This window comes from Leptosomus discolor, chromosome 8 (genome assembly GCF_034619465.1).
Source record: "Leptosomus discolor isolate bLepDis1 chromosome 8, bLepDis1.hap2, whole genome shotgun sequence".
NCBI lineage: Eukaryota > Metazoa > Chordata > Aves > Leptosomiformes > Leptosomidae > Leptosomus > Leptosomus discolor.
Window position 1 is genome coordinate 2,445,541 of NC_141398.1, and position 21,915 is coordinate 2,467,455.

Consider the following 21,915-nt stretch of genomic DNA (forward strand, 5'->3'; position numbering starts at 1 on the left):
GGAGGCAGAAGCTCATCTCTACCGTGTTTTACTGATACCCCATCTCCCAAACCTGCCGCTACTCTTTTTTTTGGATGTTTTCTGACGGTCATATCCTTTTCAATGCTTAGATTGTAATTTTTCCGAGGCCAAGACTGTTTTTTCTGTTGTTTGTCCGTGCAGTGAGTGACATAACATCCTCTGAAGTCACTGTGCTGGGCAGTGGGAACGCACCAGCTTCCTTGGAGCCCGTTTTTGCATTGTAAACGTAGGATTGCATTTCACCGTGGGAGTGGAGGAGAGCCTGTACCCTTGTGGTGAAACCTCACCGATGCCAAGACTGTGATGCTGTTTGATGGCTCAAACCTCAAAGAAGCCTGAACAGCTGGGAGGCTGCATGCAGTGGACGGGCAGTGTCAGTGCCTAATTCCCATGGTCTCCTTAGGAAACCTCGTCTCTCGTTTCTAGGACCAGTAATCGATTATCTTTCACGAGAAAATGGTCATAAATAGGATTTTTCAAATACACGTGCAGTCTTGTCAGCATCAGCCTTGGCTGGTTTAGCCCGGTTTTGTTTTTCAACCTGACCTTCAAATATGTGTCGCTCTCAATGCGTTTTCTGGACGCGTTAGTTTTGGTTTGGTTTTTGAGCTTGTGTATTTGTTACGTAGCTGAAGAAAGGGTCGTGCTGCAAGCAATGCATCTTGGAATGCAAGTGGAACTATTTAGACTCTTTTCTTTAAAGCCCAGCTCTGTGAACTATAACCAGCCGGTATTTAGAGAGAAAGGGTTTCGGGATATTGTGAGCTGTATTCTTCTCTTGCTATTCTCTTCACGTTGGTAAGCTGCTGTTCTGTAAGCTCTTGGAAGTAGCCCTGGAACGTACAGACTACTTCCAGCAGCAAGAATAAAATAGTCTGTATGGATCTGGTAAGAAAAATGAAACAAACGTGTATAGTTTCCTTCCTAAATTTCTGCTGTTTACTGAATTTACGTTTACATTTTGGAAAACACTTGGATGATTTGGAATAGTCATACAGTCAACTCCTGTGGCCTTTAAAGAGGTATGTGGATGAATGACTTCTCAAAGAATTGTTTTGCAAGAGTACTGTGGTATTTTTAGAATGAGTGCCCAGCTAAAATAGTCACTAAGGGTGTGTTATTCATGTAGGCATTGTTTGTACAAAAGCTATGCGTTTTTTATTGTCTGTGCGCTCTGACTCGACCCAGCAACGTGCCTTCGTACGCGTTTGTGTACCATTAAGCATGTGAATAGGTCCAGTTGTTCTAAAGTTAGTTGTGTTCCCTGGAATAACGCGCTGAATTGGCCCTTTAAGGGCTGTATTACTGTGATGCAAAGCAGTTTCAAAGGAATTGTTTGGTTTTATATAAAAGGTGAGGAGTGCAGGGTTTTTTTTTGGCATTTGGTTGGTTTTCTTTAGTTTAAGAGTGGAATATATGTTTTCTTTAGCTGTAAAAGCACAATCAAGGCAACATGATAAGTGAGTCAGTGTTGTAAAAGTAAAACTAATTTTGCCTTCACTCACATGAGCTATAGAAGGAGGAAGCTTTATTGTCCCTGGGAAGGTGATAAGGCAGAGTAATTGTATATTATACTGTCCTGGAACATCTGCCTGAAGACTGTTGGAGCAATTCATCTATCATGGACGCTACAGCATGTTTTGTCTTTCTGCTTTAACCCATCCCCACTGCTGGCCTGCACGAAGGGTTTGATAGGGCCTGTGCCTGGGCTGGGGCTCACATTAATCAGTCCCCTTGTTCAACACTCCAGCTGACATAATTACAACCTGCGCACAGCAGTTATTCAAGTCGAGTCCTTGTCACTCGTGGTGCGAAACTACACAGCTCAGATCCCGAAGGAGATTGCCTTATCACACAGAACAAGGGCTCACAGGAGTTGAAGAGAATAGAAATGGGAAAATGTCTTCCGGGAGTACTATATATTCCTTTAAAATAAGACATTTGAGAGACTTACAAGGGACAAAGAGAAGCATTGTGCAAGGTCTGAAATGAACAGGTTATTATTTTTAAAAGGATTACACGGGCCATTTTTGTGAAATGGACATGGATTATTAAATAAATTCCGTGGTCTCTCTCTCTTATCATTCAGTGACTCTGCCCTATTAGTTTTCTTCAGAAGTGATAAAATAGTTTTTGACTTGTATAAGCTTTAAGTATCTCTCAGTAGAAATCATCAGAACACAACTAATAAAAGTGCACATATTATACCAGTAAAATTGGCACACACATGAGGGAAGATGGGCGAGGATCAGAGTTAAGGGTGAAGGAAGAAGCATGCAAAAGGGCTTTCGAAGATGAGCAAGTTCATTAGTTTCTGCTGTAGTGTGATACAGGAATGTGAAAGATGAAGCCAAAGAACAAGTTTCATGTTTTACCATTTTTCCCTCTTTTCGTGTTAACCCTCTGTGGGAAAAGAGGCAAGTCCATAACACCGTCTATACTAAATTAAAGAAGTTTATTTCCGTCTAATATGATGATTTTTATTTTTATGTGTTTTTTTTTTTCTATAAGACAGAACATTTGCATACATGATCATGGGATAATTTATTTGGCGTTGGTCTCTCAAGTTCCTCGATATCTCAGAATTTCATTGTCATTCAGAAGGCTTTTCCCTGGTGCTTAAATTTTTTTCTTTTTGGGTACTAGATCAGCTTTTTGAAGCAATACCATACAGGCAGTTCCTGTTCTTCTCCATCAACAGATTTACAGTGTTGCCCTGATTTCTCGTCTAGTTAAAATACTGTGTCTAATATTTAGACATAATTATGTATAGTTGAAAGAATGGTAATAATTTATCTGTTCTGGGGTGTCCAATTTTAAGCTAATGCTTTTACAAGCCGGCTTAGCTGGGATTTTGGAGAGTCTGAAGTAGAAGTGCCAGAAACTCTCTTCTACATTTCACTCTGCATGTATGCACTAGGTACGATAGGTGAGTCGAATACACAGTTCAGTGCTGTCACTCACCAGTTTCCCACCTCCAGTGTCTCTTGGTGAAGCCCACAACACGTTGAACTTGACGTGTAGGTCTACTGTGAAAATCCAGCTGCCCGAAAACTGCAATTTGTGACTGCGCAGGAGGGCGTCCTTGTAGGCAAATGTACTTTTGTGGGAACAAAAGTGAAGTTTTCCTTGCTCCCTACTCTTCAGTCCGGTTCTCCTGGGGTGAATGATGACTGTGAAGTAAGCTCCAAGTACAGAGCCAAATGCTGCATTTACTTATATTTGTGCAGACGATGGCATTATGAGGGCATAATCTGACGAGAATGATGTTTCTCTGATACATACTTCCAAGGCAGATTTTAGATCAGGTAATCAATCATACCTCCAACTGAAGAACCAAATTTGACTTTCAGAACCTAAGGTAGTTTTGCACTATTGACAGCCAGGAAGGATATATTTTAATTTGCAGACTGAACGAATTTCCATGACATCATGGAAAAACAATAAAAGTCTGACCTCACAATGACATTTTTCAGCCTTAAACTGTACTTCTTATAGACTTTGAGCCTGGAAAAAAGCTTTAAGCTCAGCCAGTCTGACCTTCTGCATAAAACAAACTGCATAGGGTTTTTTTTCCAGTTTTCTGTACTGAGCCTCTTGTGTTTGACTAATTTTTATCCTCTAGAAAGACGTTCGGGTTTGATCTGAAAACATCCAGAGTTGGAGAGCCCGCTCCGCTTGCGTGAAAGGTTAATTGCTGCAAGTGCTGAAGAAATGGTGCTTTATTTCTCGTTTGAATTTGACTATAACTTGTAGTCATTGCTTTTGGGTTTGATACAGGTTTTCTCTAAGGTAAAATGTCCCTTAATCACACGTTTATTCCCTGTTAAGTTACTCATGCCCCAAGCTCAAGCACAGTAAGCAAAACAGAGGGTTTGTTTTTTTTTTTTAATTTAAGTGTTCTGGGTTTTTTTTCCCTCCAACCTGTATTCGTATTTATGATCATCTGGTGACAGTTTGTTTCCTTTTTGAAAGGCAGGCGGTAATCCAGGAAGTGGATATTCTAGAATTAGTTTCTCCAGTGTCATAAAAAGGACATTACATCCTTACGTTTGCTCGCTGCTTCCTTCCCTATACATCTAAAGATGACACGGGACCTTTCTGCTTCCAGCATCGCGCTGGGAGCTCCCGTTAAACCGCTAATCCCGAAGTCGCTTTCGATGTCGCGGCTTTCCACAGCGCTCTCGCGTTCCGTGAGATGCTTGTGCAAAGGTGGGAGACCTGGCGTGCGGTTGTACGTGTTTTGATTGAGCCGGCCTAGCCTGCGGAGCCGCTCTGCGTGGCTGCGGGGTCATCGTTGTTAATCATGCTACCAATTACAGTGTCGTCTGCAAATTTTATTAGCAGGGGTTTTATATCTACTTTTGGCCTGCATAACAAAAGCGAGCCTTTCAGACAATTAATGCTTATTCCATTGATAAATTGGAGGAGTCGAAGTGAGGAGGAAAACGACCGTCTCTTTTTGCGTGGGGGGTTGGGGCTGGCATAGGGCAAGAAGAGGCAATGTATTAGCATTAAAAAAACCTACTTTGAGCAGAGACTGTACAGACCACAGCGCCCTGGGTATGAGTCCAGGCTGCAAAGCAACAGGATCTGCCCTCAAGGGAGCCGTGTTGTCACTAAAGTGGCTGAAGGAACTGACACAAAGGCCAGTTGGAAGAAGTACCATCTGCATCTGAGATTGACAGGCAGCCTTTAGGGTCTGTCGCTATCGTTTCTGACTCCAGCAACGTTAGGAGTCTGGTTTCATCTTGTGCAGCCTGTAGACTCCGCACCCTTTCTTAGGCTCCATCTGCGCTTTTGTATTCGTGAAAATATTTCGTGGGTTCCTGAGGATACACAAACAGATTCTACAGAATTGTTCGGTTACTTTATGTGGCCGTTAAAAGAAGTACAATAGGGGAAAAAGTGGATGCTGGAAGGAAATGTGCGTCTTCAATTAAATTCATCGCAGCTTTTTTAAAAAAATGGATGCTTTCTGTGGCCTCATTTCAGCAAGGTATTTGATCATGTACATAAATTTAAGCTCGTGAGTCATTCTTTTGAAGTCAATGGGGCTGCTCGTACTTAAGCTGCACAAGCACCTTGCTAAACCGGGGCCTATGATACTTAGAGCCCGGTCTCCATCCTTGCACCGCTGCGGAGATGCCGTTCCTCAGACCAACTTCTCTTTTATGCCATCTGCTCCAACCAGAAAGGAAAGGGGGAGGGAGGAAGCCCACGAACAATGGAGTGATTATTCTCCGTTCCTGTGAAATAGATGAACTCCACCTGCTATTTCTGCCACTTAAACCCGGGCTGACATGGTGCAGCAGCGCTCTGCGCCCGGAGACCTCCGGGTCCTTGGGCCGGGCCATCGCAGAGCCCGCTCGGGCAGAAGCCAAGGAGTTCTGGAGAGTTGTTGGTAGCTGATCAGTCCTGCGAAAAATCGCTTTTTTGGGTTTTGCTTTTTTGTTTTCTTCTCTAGACGGTCAAAGGAGGCACCGAGGTTCACTCCAAAGAGCTGCCCGGGCAGGCTCTGCGCGGCTCCGCCGGGGCGGTGGGGACCACAGCACAGGTCCAGAGCCTGGGGCGCATCTCCTGCCTTTCTCCACCCTTTCCACTGCTCCTCCCCGGTCGAGTAGTTTGGACATCATTTGCAGGTTTCTGTCTGAAAGGTTCCTCTTTATTTCTTTCTCTTCCTGTAGAAAGCAGAATTAATAGAAGCATTTAAGGCAGGAAGACGTTATGTCCTTGGCATCAGAGATATTTTTTTTTCTGCAAAAATTGGGTTTTCTTTGTGTTGTGAAGTGTGTTGTGAACTAAACATTTTTATTTTTTGGAGCAAAATATTCTGACTGAAAATTCAGGAGTAGATTGAGATGCCAGCGCTGGTTTTATACTTCGATGGTTGGTCACGGCGCAGAGCTGTAACCTGGCTTTACAGGTTCCTCAGAGGTAAACAAGACTAGAGAACATCGTATTTCCCTTCAGAATCTCCAGTCACACTGAATTTGCTTTTAAAAACGTGCATTTCGGCTGTCGTCATCAGCTCCTCGTACCACACGTATTTGTAATCATCAATTAGTTGAAACTGGGAATTTTTATTCCGATACGTTGTAAATATAACGGTAGGTCTGTGCCCAGATCACAACTTGGACGTGCTAGTCTGCTGAATGGAGCCGAGACACGAGCAGCAATTATCAATCTTCCATCCTTTTCAGTGCTGACGCACAAGTTTTTGCCGCTTCCCTACAGAGCTCTGCTACTTTTTAGCAGCCAGCCTTGGACATCTGTCACGCGTACTGTATGTCATAACAAATAGATCATTACAGAAAGAAAAAAAAAGCAAAGCTATAAATGTAGAAAAGCAGAAAACATTACGATTATTATCCCTGGGTGTTACTGTAACACTGTCGGAATAAATCCCCAATACGTTTTTATTATTTTCTTTGTGAAACTGGCAGTATCATAAAAATCTCGTTGGGAGGCGTGAATGTAGCGTGCTCTCCTTGGTGGGATTCTCCGCGTTCTCTGAGCGGCAGCGAGACGTGGCAGGACGTGTGGAACGCGGCGCTGCGCGTGGCCACCGGCGCGCTGGGGGCGCGTTCCTGTGGCGCTGCGGCCGTGCGTTTCGGTCAGCCGAGGTCGGCGTGGTTGAAGCGCGTCAGCCGTGGGCGGACGCTCGCCGCCGGAGCAGCCACAGCGGTGACGGCCTTGCTGTCCCCCAGCGGTTCGCGGCCACTGTCCACCAGGAGCCTTTACGGGGCGGTACAGGGAGATGTTGGCCAGCGGTGACACGGGCAGGACTGAGCCGGCACCAGCCACGCCGGAGCTGACGCCCTGAGTTCCCGCGGAGCCGTGGGCTGCGAGTCCCGGCAGTGGTGTCGTAAGTCCCCCGAGAGTTGAGGTTGGCTGCAGAGCGCTGGCGCTTGGGTTCGTGTGGTTGTTCACGAAAACCTAAATAAAAGGTAGGATTTTTCCTTTTGAAGGACAGGAGCAAGGAAAAAGTAACCCAGGTGCACGCTAGTAATAAGAGCACTGAGAAAACGTACCGCCTTTCTCAGAGACGCGCACATATACGCGTTAGGTATGTGTGTTATCGTAGAATAATAATTACAGTTTTATCATGGTAGTTTCAAACCATTTCTGTATGTATTTTTGCCCATGTTTTCCTGCTGCCTTTTTACTGTTTCTTGGGCAATATTGCATTGACCCGTAGCACTGAGGAGCGAAGCCGATACTTTCCAACTCGCGGTCTGAAGCGAGGGCCAGCAGAACGTGCAGGTTGCGTGTAATGTTGTGGCTGGTTCGCGTGAACTGGCAATCGGTTTGTTTTGTTTGAAAAACAGAAATGTAGATAAATCTCGAGTGTGCTGGGGAGAATTTTTGATTGTTTTTTTTGTCTGGGTTTTTGCTTAGTAGAAGTTGGGCAGAGTGACTGTCGTGAAGGCTTTGATTAAATAAGCCTGTTCTTATAATGTAATTACTGCAGATTGAGGTATTTGTTTCTTTCCTGTCAAGAAACTATTGCCCATTAGGTTGTTTACTGTCACTCTTCTGAATGCTAGTTTTTATGCAGTTTAATGCAAGTAAGAAATAAAGGCGGGCTGGAAGGGTTGTATTTGGGGAAGCAGTAATGCTGAAAAGATGCCTGAAAGGTCTCTGCGTTTACATGAGTGAGCAGGAGCTCTTGGTGCTTTGAGGAGTATCCAGGAGCTCCCAGAACTCCGGGCTGGAGCTGGAGAACCCTGAGCATGGGGAACAGCATGGTGTCCGTGCGTGCAGCGCTGGCGTGAAACGCGCTCTGCTGTTGGAAGCTTAAAGCAACGTTTGCAACTGAAAAGAGTTGAGGAAGGATCCGACGGTTTCCCAAAGTGAGATGAAAGGAGCTGGTCTCTGTAGCTCATCCACGAGAGGTCCAGGTAGCAGAGGATTCTTCAGCTGAGCGAGGTGTGTTGGAAATGTGAGACTATCTGTTGGCTGGATGCAGGAGTGTAAGAAATGTGGCGGTTTGTAGAAGTGAGAGTGATCAACTACGGAGTGATTTGCGATTCCCTGTTGCTTTCCATCAGATTTCAGTGTGTCTCCTGAAAATAACATTTTAGTACCAAAGAGAGTTAGGGTTTGAGGAAAGAATCACTGGGCAAACTTTCTATGAACTGCTGTATCTGTGAGGTCAGGCTAAATGTTCCGTGTGACTTTGAGTGTCTAAGAATCTATGGCTCTCCTTTTCCAGTGTGATTACATTATTGCAGCTTTGATTTAAAGACAGTTTCCCAAGTTAGGTGGCATTTTCTGTGAAAAAGGCACCTGCAAGTTTTTGGTGAATAGCTGAGGTTAAGAATCCGTGATGATACATACTGCTTTCATGAGAAGTTTGCTTTCTCATAACCACTTTTATTTCTGGAAGGAAAGTATCTGGGCACTTGGCTATTTTTCAATCAAAATACTGCTATTTCTGTGTACCTCTTGCAGGTTGTGTAGCGGGGTATAAACAGAGCAGAAGACCTTCAGAGTGCTCTCCATATGAGAGTGAACTTGATTCATACTGACGAACAGGGGAAAAATAGAAATCTTTTCACTCGGTCAGCTCTATCGCTGTGTGTGTTTTTATGTTGTAGGTAGTGACATCTGCGGAGCTGCTGTGAGTCCTTTAGGTCGTATGCATTTCTGTGCAGAAAGAGGGCGGTTGTACCTAACGTCCTGGAGAAAGCCTTTTGAAAAAGGTTTATTTTGTGCAAATAAGAGCCCTACAAGGTGCTAAAATTTTTAAAACTTCGTGGGCTAGATAATTAACATTTTGCTCCATTTGCACCACTGAAACCTTCTGTTTCCGTGTCTTGCAGTAAGCATCTTTCTGAAAATGTCAGGCACTGCATAATGGAAGAGTGTTCTAATTTCAGTTCCCTGTTAGTAAAACATCTTAATAAATATAGGCTGCTTCCTGCTCTATTTCATTTAGATGTTGGATACAACGGTAAAGTATTCTCGTGTACAAAACCCTTAGAAACTATGGAAGCATTCCTGTTCTGCACGGGGAAATTTAGGATTAACAGGGGATGTTTTGTGAAATTCCCTTCCTTCACGATTTTTGTCCAAAATGCCATCATGTAAAAGATAAGGAGAGCAAATAGCTCCGGTTTTGGGCAGCCACAGCTCTGCAGTTCAGCTGCTCAAACCAGCGCCGCTGGCTGGGAGGAGGGCAGAGCATGACCCCCTGCACCCAGCCTCTGCCCGGGGAAGGGATGCCCGAATCCTGCCCTCTTACAGCTGCTGCTGCGTCCTGGGGAGCCTGGCTGAGCCCTGCAAGGTGGAGGAGAAGGAAGAGGTGATGGGGGAATAACGGCCGCAGACAGCACTTGCTGTGGGGACCTCCAGGCTGACGCTTCCCCACCCGGCACAGATTTTGCTCCGAGGCTCATCGCTCCGCCCAGGTTTCGCTGCTGCTGACTTTGAAGGCCCATCTCTGCCCCCCTGCAAAGGGCACATCTGCGCTCTGCCGTCCCAGGACCCCGAGCGGTGCTGCTGTTTTCGGTGGGGCACACCAAGTTTTGCTGGGGAATCCCGTCAGTGGAACGCTACGGCTTGCCAATGCAGCAGAGAAAGTGTCTTCGTAGGGGCAGAGTTATGCTGCTTTATAGGGGCTCGAGGAACAAGAACGTTTTCTGGCTTAGGGAGGAAGGCACTTATGAGAATGTTTGCCCCATGCACAAGGAGCGTGTGTTTTCCCACTGTTCTGTAGGCCAGGCGCTCGTGTTTCTTGCTCTTAGCACAACGCTCTGTTTTTTGGTGACAGAATTGATATATATAAGGATAGGAGAGAGGCAGTGGGAGAGGGGAGGCACCAGCTTCTCACGCTGGAAAAATATCTGGATGTTTTATGCTACTCCTCACCTTCCACTTTACTGCACTTTCCCAGGAGAAACTGCTGAGAAGCAGACGAGGGCACGGAGGGTTGTGGCACGTGGCGTTGGGCTTCCTTGTCGCTCTGTGGATGGTACCTGTGCAAGCCCAGCCACCACTGAAAACTTGAATAAATGGTTTTGTTCTCATCCTTGGAATAGGGAAGTTTGCTTTAGGCCCCGTTGTGGAGAAGCTTTGAGCCTCGTTGTGGTAGGGTGCCGCTGGAGGTGTCCGCTGGAAGCTGAGTATTATTCGCTGTTAGAACACCTGCCCAGCTTTTTTTGCTGTGTTCTTATCTAGGTAGTTATCAGTATTCTGAGATTTGCTTACAAAGGGACAAGGACGTGAAAAGCAACTTAATCCTTTTTTTGATGCATCATCCGTATTGGAGAGCTGGGCAGTGACCAGCGGCATGAAGTCTAGTTGGAGGCCAGTAACTAGCGGTGTACCCCAGGGATCAATACTGGGTCCATTCCTTTTGAACATCTTCATCAATGACCTGGATGACGAGGCAGCGCGTACCCTCAGCAAGGCTGCAGATGACACAAGACCGGGAGAGGTGGCTGATGCACCAGAGGGTGGTGCTGCCATCCAGAGGGACCTCAACAGGCTGGAGAAACGGGCTGACAGGAACCTCATGGAGGTTAACAAGGGGAAGTGTCAAGTCCTGCACATGGGGAGGACCAACCCCAGGCACCAGTATATGCTGGGGGCCACCCGGCTGGAAAGCAGCTGTGCGGGAAAGGACCTGGGGGTCCTGGTGGACACCAAGTTGAGCGTGGGCCCACCAACATACCCTTACAGCAAAACAAGCTACCTGTATCCTGGGCTGCATTAGGAGGAGGGCTGCCAGTGGGTCAAGGCAGGTGGTCCTTCCCCTCTACTCGGCCCTGGTGAGGCCACCCCTGGAGCGCTGGCAGGACCCTGAAAACTCTGGGCAGGCCTTCCGCTTCCCTTGAACAGAACCACCGTGGGGCTGGCATCGCCCCTCAAACCTTTCTTCACGGCTGATCAGGAGACTCGCTGCAAGATGTGAAATTAACCCAAAATTTCTGTTGCGTTTCTCTGCGTCAGCTTTGAATATAAACCCAAGGACTAATTAAGTCTCTCTAATGAGTTCCCTTCCCGTTACTGCAGAGCATGGAAAAATTGCCAGAAATACATACATTCGATTTTCAAAATGGAAAATGGATCATAAGGATGAAAGCAAACTTACATTAAGAAATTATAATAGTAATTTAACTTAGAAACCTCTGGTTTAGCCTTACTGGAACACAGGCTAGCCTCTTAAAAGCTGCATTTATTTGTTTGTGGCTGTAATTCAAAGTGGAACTCAGAAAACAGAAAGACTTTACTCAAACACTATCTTTTGGGCTGGGCTCCAAGTTGCCAAATTTCAGAACAAAGGGAATTTTTATCTCAGAGTTTATAAACTCCTGGAGGTGAATTTTATAAACTCCTGGAGGTGAATTTTATAACACAAAGCCCGTCAAATACTTAACTGTCGTCACTGTTGCAACACTGTAGTATTTTAGTTAGAAGTTTGTCATGGTATAGCTTTAATGAAAACGCAGTGCTGCTTAAAATCAGAGACCTCTGTGTTTACTTGTGTGAGATGAAGTGATGTAAGTACACACATACGCAGAGTTTCGGTGGGGTTTTTTCTGTCAGCCATGTAATAACATACTTGTACAGTACTCAGGAGAAGACTCCTAATAAACCAGACATTCAAAGCACACCGAATAATGAAAAAAAACATTTTATATGCAGTACATTTTTTGTCATGTCGTATTTAAAGGTGTTGCTTGGCTTCAAGAGTGCTGGACTTGCCAGTTGTTACCTTCATGGTTTACTTCATGACATGTTGCCACCTAACAGGAGAGGCCATTGGCAAGGCCTTGTGAGCTCATATTCTGCGTTTCTGATTAAGCCTTGCTGGCCCTCCCCTCACATGGAAAAATATAGTTTTCAAAAATTTTTATTTCCCATGACGAGTACATCAGTATGTTGGTGCGTTTCGTCACTGATTTTTACTGATGACTGAATAAATGAGTCTTTGGGATTGCTTCGTCGAAAGTGGTGGGAGCAAATCCACAAATCAAAGGAGGGGGAAGTGGCCTTTTACGACTCGAGCAGGCTGGGTTTTCTTCACAACTCTTACATGGGTTTCCACAGATCCTTTATATTTTTCACAGAAATATTTCAAAGTAAAAAGTTTTATATCTTCCCCTAACATAGTACGAGCGCTGAGCTAAAAGGACACAGATATTTTATTTCAGATTTGTATGCTCTGCTTTAATCTACTGCCCTTTAAAGTATAACCCACGATAGAAGGTTACCAGATTGTCCTCCGCTTTCGTTGCAGTGTACACCGTCCTTTTTTTTTTTTACTAAAATACATGTTTCATTTTAACCACATTTATGAGCACTGTAATTTTTTTAGGGCTGAATCCTGGAAGATGCTGAGGACCAATATTTCCCCTATTTTTCAGTGAACATAAGTGTCTTCTCTGACATTCTCAGGCGTCTGATCATTATGCTGGTGTACAGCAGATGGACATGACAGAGGGTGAGCTTTGGCAGCACCGTAAGGCAGATATCAGCTTTACTATGACCATCTCCAAGGGAGAGACAAGCACTCCAACAGAACTTCAAGCTGCTGCTTCCAGTTTATTTTGGGGGTTCTTTTTTTAGGTGCTGTTACTGTGGTATTTCTAACAGTGACAGGTAAACAATCAGTCGCTCAAAATACTGCTGGTTCTTGTCTGAATATTGGTGAAGCATGATGTATTTATGTAGTTCACGTGAGTGTTTGTGCTTTTTTCAGTTAAACTGAATTACTGCGCTTAGTTTGACAATATTAATAGTGTGCAGTACTAAGAAAGTCTAAAAAAATTGGCACACAGGCTGCTATTTTGATTCAAGGATAAAAATAATGGTTATTTCTGATTGAGCTAAACAAAGAAGCAGTATATTTTATGTGGGATTCATCACAGACTTGTGAGTAAGGAGGAAATCCTAATGCAGAATAATTTGGGAATGAGACTGCAAAATTTTAAAGACTGGAATTTAAAAATTCCTGTCAGATCGTGGATCTCTCTGTGGATAAAAGAAATGTGAAATCTTTTTCTATTAACTTTTTTTTTTTCAGAAATATCATTAGAAACATTTATTTGAAATGCATAAAGCTAATTGTATAGGTATTTTGATTTTTATGCACAAAAACTCCACTGCTTCCACAAAAGCTGTGTTTAAGATACAAGTTAGAATCTGTATTTATTTTCAAAAAGGTATAAATTCGAGCAACTCGGTTCTTTTTTCTAGGAACAGTTCATATTGTGGGATAAGAGTTGGTGGAACATCCTTACAAAAATCATGCACGGCAACTCCTGTGGGATCTGGGAACTGTGTGGGAAAGGTTCCTGTGAGCTCTGTTGGGCATGTTAACAGCATCTGTGCGTTTCGGGTTTGTGAAGTTAAAGACTTTTGCTTCATTTCTGTCCATCACTGACTACCATCAAGAAAAATAAACTATAAGACTTTGGCAAATGTAAAAAATTGCTCATTTTTAAACGCTTCTGGTTCAGATGCATTGCTCAGGTAACGTGAAACAGCGTTGGGAGCCTTCACGCAAAAGACAACGTTTATGCAAAACCTAAGAGGATGGAAAAATTGGGCAGATAGTGAAAAATTAGTAATGACTACTCATTTTCTCCTGTAACTCTAGGTTTTGTTTGAGCAACTAGTAGGGAATAAGTTGCTATATAACTTTTTTTTTTTTTTCATTGCTTTTTAGGTCTAACTGTGCTGAAAATATCCGTAAACACATCTTACATACAGGAAAGCATGAAGGAGTGAAAATGTATAACTGTCCTAAATGTGACTATGGAACCAATATCCCTGTGGAGTTTCGTAACCACCTGAAAGAACTACACCCAGACATCGAAAATCCTGACCTGGCGTACCTGCATGCTGGTGAGGTTATTCTTCCCTTTGCTTGCAAATTCTTCTCTTTTCTGTAAGAGCATGCTTAAATGGTTGCAGTAAGCTGGCTGTTCTATCGTTATCGTTTATTCTGAAGAAGAACGTGGTTTTAAAATGGGATTTGTCCTCTTCAAGTTTTCGCAAGGGGTGAAGGTTATGCATTGGGCACTGAAATCCATTCGTGTTTCACAAGCACGGCTTGCAGCTCGGTGCGTACACATCAGAAGTGCCGGCTGTTTAGACGCCTCATTTTGAAATGTGGTTGAACTTTATAGAGAAATGTTTAATTAACGTTTGTATCAAGTCCCTCTGCCCACCCTGTTCCCCCAGGAGCAGGAAAACAAAATCCCTTCGGAAATACAGTGGCAAATCGACGTACCGCTTTAAAAATTCTGAATTTCACCACAAAAAAAGCAGCGTTCAGCTTTAAAAGATGGAACGGCAGAGATCAATCGATAACTTAGATGTATGTTTTGAGGCTCTGTGTTAGAGAGCGCACACACGGAAGTCACTGAAGGAATGCGAAACAAAAACATTGCTTTGGAAACAGGAATTAAAAGAAAAAAGTTGGAGTGTTGCCTGTTTAGGAACAAGAGGTTTTTCTTTAGAGATTCCACAGTTCAGAATAGAAAGCAGAAGCTTAATGGGGGAGCATCAAGTTAGGAGAAAAATCAGAGTTCAGTGGCGAGAGGTTAGGAGAAATAATACAAAATTAGGCTGGAGTTGAATGAAAAGTGATCCTAACTCAGGAGAGGCAGATAACTTAGACATCACTGGGCGCGAAGACAAGTCAGAGCAGTGGGAAAAAAGAACAGATGGCGAGAAAGAAAGAGTTGGGGAATCCAGAGGAGGAAGAAGCTACGTGGGCCAAATTCTCCCGAAGATGCAAATTAATCTTCCATTGAAGTACTGCTATTAGTACTGCTGTGTCAGGTTGAATCTTCTTCTGTAAGGAATTGATCTCATAATTTTTGAGACCCTCGTAGTTCTAAAAAAAAAGACCTAGAGAGCTTTCATCCAGCTCTGCAGTGTGTAGACTCAAGTTATTCTAAAACCTCTCACTCTTCTCAAAATGACTGCTTGCTTTCCTGACTGGGGGCAGTGTATTATTTGTACCATATATTTCTATTTGCCAAGTATTCCACTTCATTTTGGAACCAATCATCATGTCATGTCAGCATATGGTGGATAATATCTGGATGTGCAAACAAAACGCCAGTTGGCAGAACACCAATTTCAAAATAGGTCAGAAAACTGATCGCGTTTCACCATCGTTCTCACTAAAGTGAATGAATATTCAGCTCGGAGCTGAAATCCAGGCACTGTTGGATTTTTACTACAGTAGTTAAAATGCTTTCAGTAGACAGATAGACAGACATAACACAGAGAGCTCTGACCCTGGTAGAATCACTACCGTTTTTCCAAAATTACGAGATCTGCGCAAGTTTTCACGTTACTTGTTCGAGACTCTATCTAGGTAAATGAATTGCTCGTTGCAGCATGCTGTGGTCAAGACTGTTCAACTTGCTTGTCTTGGCAACGTAGGAAAATGGTCGTCAATGTGTTGTGTACTATTGACATGTGTTTCTGTATGTTCATTCCTATACTGTAGAAATCCCCTTGCACTGGTCAGGGTACTCCATAAAACACATTAGTGCTAGCAAGAGCGGCTTGTCACCCGTTTATCGCCAGGCCAGCCTCGAATTGGTGTCCTACAAAAGGTTGAAATGTTGTTTGCATAATCCCATGGCTAAAAGGGCGATACTGTGTTTTCCTTTCAGGAAGAGCGCCTGCTAAAGCGAGGCCTAGGTGATAATTGTGCATTCACGTCAGAGTCCAATTAAAAGGGTTTTCGTTTCTTCTTCTCGATCCATTTCTGACCGCTGGATAGCTGAGGGTTAAAGGTTTTAGTGAAGATTTTAGAGGAATGAGGGGATAACTCCCGTGCCCTGGCTAACATCTCTTATCAAAATAAGATTTGCTCTGTGTCTGGTTCACAGTTATTGATGACTTATTGGTCATTGGCTGCACCCACAGAGAATCCACAACACGACATAGAACGCTTTAGGATGACAGGAGTATGAAAGTGTCATACAGGATGGATTTTTTTAACTTAAACATATTTGTCCGTCTTTTGTGTTCTTATATTGCTTTGTAATGGGAAAGCCAGCCCCTTTGCTTCTTTGAGCAGAGCAGAAATAAAGTCTCAAAGAGAAGGACGCCAGCTCCAGCCGTTTCGCAGGACCTCTCAGAAACTCCTTCTCCACAGCCCACCAAGGATGGAGCTGTGGGCTACCTTTAGGATGGGGCTGGGAGTAGAAATCAAGCCTGTGGCTCATCTGTGAAATTATCAGTTGGATTTCTCATTCAGAGTTGATGCTCTTTGTAATATAATGGTCTAATGCTGATTTCTGTTCAGCTTTCTTTGGCCACTGCTGTACTGCTTTGTGGGGGCAGTGGCGGTTGGGAGCTTGAAGCTGCCTGTGGAAGGCAGAACAAGTTGGCTTCTCCGTGAGTAAGGGTGATACCGTAGCGGAGAGGTGGTAGCACTTTCTGCTCTGCGTCTGTGAAATCCTGTGTCATGTGAGGAATGGGTACATGGAAATGCCACGGAACCAGGTCTTCAGACTTTCCTCTTTCTGCTATAGGCTCTGTCATAGAGGGAGATATTTAACTATACAGCTATATTCCTTACAAACCTTGTGAAGTACCATTATATATTTTAAAGCAGTAACAATCTGGAGAATACTTTTATCTTTAACTTTTAAAATGCACAGCGTTTGAACAGCCAGCCTTCAGTGCACACAAACCGACAGAGAGGTGGCTGCGTATAAAATTAGGGGTTGAATTTGCTTAGGTTACACTCCAAATGGCAATTTACGCGTTTAACCTCTAATTTTTATACAAATCGTCAAATCTGGTTTTGAAATGTCAGTGTGTTGTTCTGAAAGAGCTTTGTGCCCGTTTCTTGATATTCCCTGACCCATTTTCTCAAGGTCTGTGTTGAAATTGGAATTTTGTTTGAAAAAAAAAAAAAGCCAGAAATCCAGTGGTTGATGGTTACCCACATTATTAATTTATTTTCTTTTTAAAAATTGCATTTGAGGTACTGATAGATTTTATAGCTGTTCTAGAGCAGAAGTGGATTTACTAGCAAGCTCAGGAATCCTGCAGGTAAAGTTTTAGTCATGGAAAATTGTTTCCAATGGAAGCTATTCGTATTATTCTTGTTATCAATGTGCAAATCCTGAAAATTTGTCATTACAAAGGCAAAATTAATACAATAAGTGAGTGAATTGTCATCTCATGTTGATGACTGTCATTTTAGTGATTTTTTTTTAAAAAATTAGGCTATTCGATAAAGGACATTTTTCTGAGTTGCTCACTGTGGACTTGTCTGTAAGGTGAGTCTCAAAGTAAGCTGAAGAAATCTTTGGATTGATTCTATTGCTATGCATTCCTTTTCCAAGAGTCTTGGATATGTTTTTTCTTCCAACTGATGCCACATCTCCGTACGGAGTTGAACTGAGCCTCAATACTTTGAGAAGCGGGACGGGGGAAGGGCCCATACCTGTGGTAGAACTTGGAAGGGATCAGTACTCCAGCTGTCTTCTCAGTGCTTTGTCCGCTCTGAAGCAGCATCACTCAGTAGTGATAATTTCAGTTTGCCCTAAATGTTCATCATTTAGGAGCTCTTGCCTTTATGGTAGTATTACGATGCGTTATTTATATCCAAAGAGCGTAATATCAGTGGCTTGGCACCTCCATAATTCCAGTTGCTGCAGACACCGTGGCATCTCCCACGTGCATGGTGGTCTTCTGTGGATACTAAACTGGACGTAAGGCAAAAAGCTTTTCAGAGAGAAGAGGAGCAGTTTGCTCCTGACTGTTTTCGTGATGGTGTTGAAAGTTATGCGGTGACACCGTTTTTTTTCTGTATCGTCATTGCTGTGCTGCGCTGTTAAAAGTGAACATGATCTCCAAGAAGGAGCGCTACTCTTGGAAATCCAAATAACCGGTTTTCACTGAGCGACTGATGAGTGGGCCTGCTCTGTGTCTGACTTTCCCTGTGTGCAAAATAGGCGCAGTGCCTACGTAATGCGAGTCACAAAGCTTCTGCTTGAAAATGGCTTCACGACAGTCAACTATGTGATGAGGGAACCGCTTAAGACATTGAACAGACTATTTGGAGATGTTTTACTTAATTTAGAAGTAGCAGTCATACAAAAATCTTTCTTGGAAGTCCTTTCTTTAAAAAAAAATAGTCAGGGAAGACAGATCCATTCATTGTACTCTTTGGTAAGTCTGTTTTTTTTTTTCTTTGAAAGTGATACTGTGCTTGTGAAGCGCTTGAGTTACACAGCATGCTCTGAGAGAGAGTCTGCCACCCTGGGCCCTGCGAGTAGGAGTGGAGGATCGCTTACTCTTGGGGATCCTGACAGAATTGAAAGCGTGAGCCGCTTCCCCGCGCCGCCCAGACGTGTTTTGGGGAATGCTTGGAAGCAGAGCTTTGTGTGCCTGCGCCTCCGTGAAAATTATAGGTGCCTCTGGGGTTGGGCATCCACAGAACAAAGATCGTGACGATCGTGTTTTGGCAGTTGGCTGCCTACGTGGTGATTGAACGCTTAGTGCTCGTGAAGAGTTACATAATTCATGACCAAAATGATAGATAGGTACTTGATTATAGTGTATGAGTTGCTTCACAGGGAGAAAATATCAGACGTGAGCTACTCTTAATCTAGCTGAAAAAAGCCTAAGAAAAATCAGTTACTGAAAGCGTAGTCAGACAAATTGAAATGAGAAACAAGGTGCAAACGCTTAAATATGAGGTCGATGGAGCTCTGGCAGCACCTAGCAGAAGAAATTATCCCCGTTCCATCCCTTTGAGCCTTAGAAGACTGGATGTCTTTGTGGAAGGTAGGTTTTAGGAGGGCCCGAGGTTGCTGGGTTCACCGCAAAACTAATTAAGTGTTATTGAAGGAGCTTTGTAATACCAGAAGTCAGACTGTTATCTAATAGGCCTTGCTGCTCTCAAATCTCAAACCAGTGTTAATCTCCAGCCTGTTGGTGGGGGTTGTGCTTTGGTGGTGTGACGGCTGAGGAGACACCTCATCCCCCAAGGTGTTTCTTCTCATAGGGATAACATTCCCATCATCGGCGCTGAATTTTTACTCTCTTTGAGCCTGAAGTACCTGTGCCCGAGCAGAGATACACTTACCTAAAATAAGTTTCTTTCCGGTATGTTGGTAAATCCTTAATAAAATGCGTTGGAACATACACTTACCTATTTATTTATTGAAGTTGTTTGAAGAATCCTTATGAAATGCTGCTCTTTGGGTTCCAGTTCCCTTACTGTGTTACTGGCTCCCGAGATCTGAAATCGATGAAAAGACAGTTCAATTAATCATCTGTTCACTAAGCTGGGCCTAAATCCTGCTCTTTTCTTTTCTTTAGATTAGGCGAACAGAGTTCGGGGATGCTTTTGTTCTTTCCAGGGAGCAGTGGAAATAAGGGAAGTTTACCACAAGGTCTCTTTTATGCACGTTTGAAAAATATTTTTCCAGACTTTTTTTAAGAGCACTTGTTGAAGGGCTCTGCTCTGCACGCGTTTCTCGTTCCGTTTCTTTAGCTTTTGAGAAACAAGGCTGTACGAGCAACCCGCAGCATGCTTACATCATCAACAGGGGACAAAATCGTGATCCTATCAGTTGCAGCAGTTGCAATATTCATGAATGGAATTCTGGAAGTTCAAATAGTTAATCCCAAATAAAATTGTGATCTTTATCCCACTCGACAGCTACATTTATCAAATTATTAAGAGAAAAATTGATGGCTAAAAGTTATGGCGTGATCTATTGTGTGATTTTATCAAGGTATAACTGTATTGCCAAGTGGAAACTGCAGACTTATTCAGAATCTGAGTTGGACACACATAACCTGATAATAGAGCAATTACACTAGTATCCGAGTGCTTTTCTACTTTTAAATTTTCCTTTTTTTTTTTTTTTTTTTTTCTCTCCTTTCTTTTGCATCTTTGGACTCTTTAGTAGAAAATGCTAAGTTGAAAAAATTAGGGAAAAATGAAATAATAAAACCCTGTTTACTCTTATACTCTCTGAATTCATCCAACTAGACAAATATAAAAATCAGTGAGTGCTCTTTATCAATGAAATAGTGGAAATAGAAGCCAGCTGAGTACCTGTGCAAACTCGTAATTCAGAGCTTAAGTAAAGCCTCCAAAGAATGGGTACAAGGATTTGTTTGCAAGCGTATTCACCTTTTTTTCCTCAGAATAGTTACATTCTTAGTCTTTATCTTTAAATAAACTACTTTAAATGCTATAATTTGAAACAATATTACAAATCTGTCATTGCTAGATATAGAAGAATTTTGCTTGGGTTTCTAGTCAGATAAAACATTATTTTTGATGGCTGGTATACTTTTTAAAAAAAAAAAAAGGCAGCAGCAGCTCTGCTTCAAACAGGTTTGCTCTTGTCATAGCTATTAGTGCCAGTCTTTCAATAGCATGTCACGTTGATTGGCAGACACTCCCTTTCCTCTTTTGTGAAGAATAATAATTTTAGTGTGTGCTTGAAATAAAAACCTAGTATAAATGATTTTCTCTTTGAAAAGGAGAAAGCTAGGTTCCTTATAACCTATGTAGATTGCGTATTACTGTGTTTCAGGAAAAAATTAATCTACATTTTAGAAAAACCTGAAACCTAAGTCATTTGATTATTTTTATAACTGTCTTCTATTAGAAGGCTTTGTTTGCCTGAGAGAGCTTCCGTAGCCAGTGCCTTTGTCTGGGTGGTCATGACAGTAGAGTTGGTTCTTTCCAGGTAGCAAGAAAAGTAGGGGAAAAAAGTTGAGGTCGTGAAAGTATTTTTTCTGTTTTTCTAGGATTAGCTTTTGCTGCTGCTGTTGAAGAGCTTAGGGACTCCTTTCGTAGTCCCTTGGTTGCTTTTCCAGAACAGTCAGCATGTGTGGCTTCTGAGTGACTTGAAAGAAGGTGTTGAAATACTTCGATGCAAATATTACATCATCTAATATGCAAAACCCGGCACTGTTAATATCAGTTATATTCTGTAAGTGGAGGGTATGCTCAGGTAAGAGTGAAGGCCATGGATTTCACTAACGAAAAAATGTTCAGAATATGATTCCAAAGGAAAAGGAAAATATTGCCGAGACCAAAGTCTGGAGCACCTCTTAGTACCTCTGGTCGGTAGAGGTATGGCGTCTGTCAGGTTGGGCGCCATTTTTCCTTCAGACAGCTGGGGACAACCTGCAGGGCCATCACACGAGCGGTTTACACGTCGTGTCTACCACCCGGCGCATTGGTAGTCACAACCCTGCGTTCCGTTCCGTGCCCAGGGCCTGCTGCTCTGGGCATTGCCTGCTCCTCCTCCTTCCTTTCTGAAGAATTATCCCAGGCTGTTGCAGGGCGACTCATTTTTGGTGGGGTGAGCTTTTACTCCTAGAGCAGCTTGGACCTCTTTGCCCATGGCAAAATGTTCCATCTGGGTGTTGGCGTGCTTCTGCTTCCCTGGCGTTCCTCCCTGGGGCATCCTGCTTGCCCAGGCGGGGAGCCGTTCGGCCGACCTGCGAGGGGGCTGTGCCTCGCCGGCCCGTACGGGAACCCGCCTCAGTTTTGGAATTTTCTGTTGAGCCCTCGTGCCCACCTTGTGTCTGCCCTCCAGACACCCTCGCACGGGCTTCTGCTTTGCAAATCCCTTGCCTTGCGTTGGTGGCCACGTGCCCGATCCATGGTGGCGTTCACAAAGCTCTGCAAGGATGTCAGGATCACCGATGAAGAGAAGGTAGCCTTTACTGCAAGCTGTTGTTTCATTAGACTAATAGATAAAATATCCTTCATGAAGAACGAGACATGTTATTGCCTATTTGGTGCTAAAATTAGGATATCCTAACATAAAACTTTCAAAGCAAGGCTGAAATATTAAAGTACAGAAGTAGGAGAAAGCCCTTAAGACACGACAGCCATCTAGAAAGACAAAAATATTTAAT

At 43.4% G+C, this 21,915-nt stretch overlaps 1 protein-coding gene across 1 annotated transcript in view; it reads left to right on the forward strand.

Moving 5' to 3' along the window:
- Positions 1-21,915, forward strand: part of ZNF407 (zinc finger protein 407) — a 308,384-nt gene that overhangs the window by 197,430 nt on the left and 89,039 nt on the right. The window contains exon 7 of the mRNA XM_086468980.1: positions 13,703-13,881. Coding sequence (XP_086325106.1) covers positions 13,703-13,881 — 179 coding nt within the window. The remainder of the gene's footprint in view (positions 1-13,702; positions 13,882-21,915) is intronic.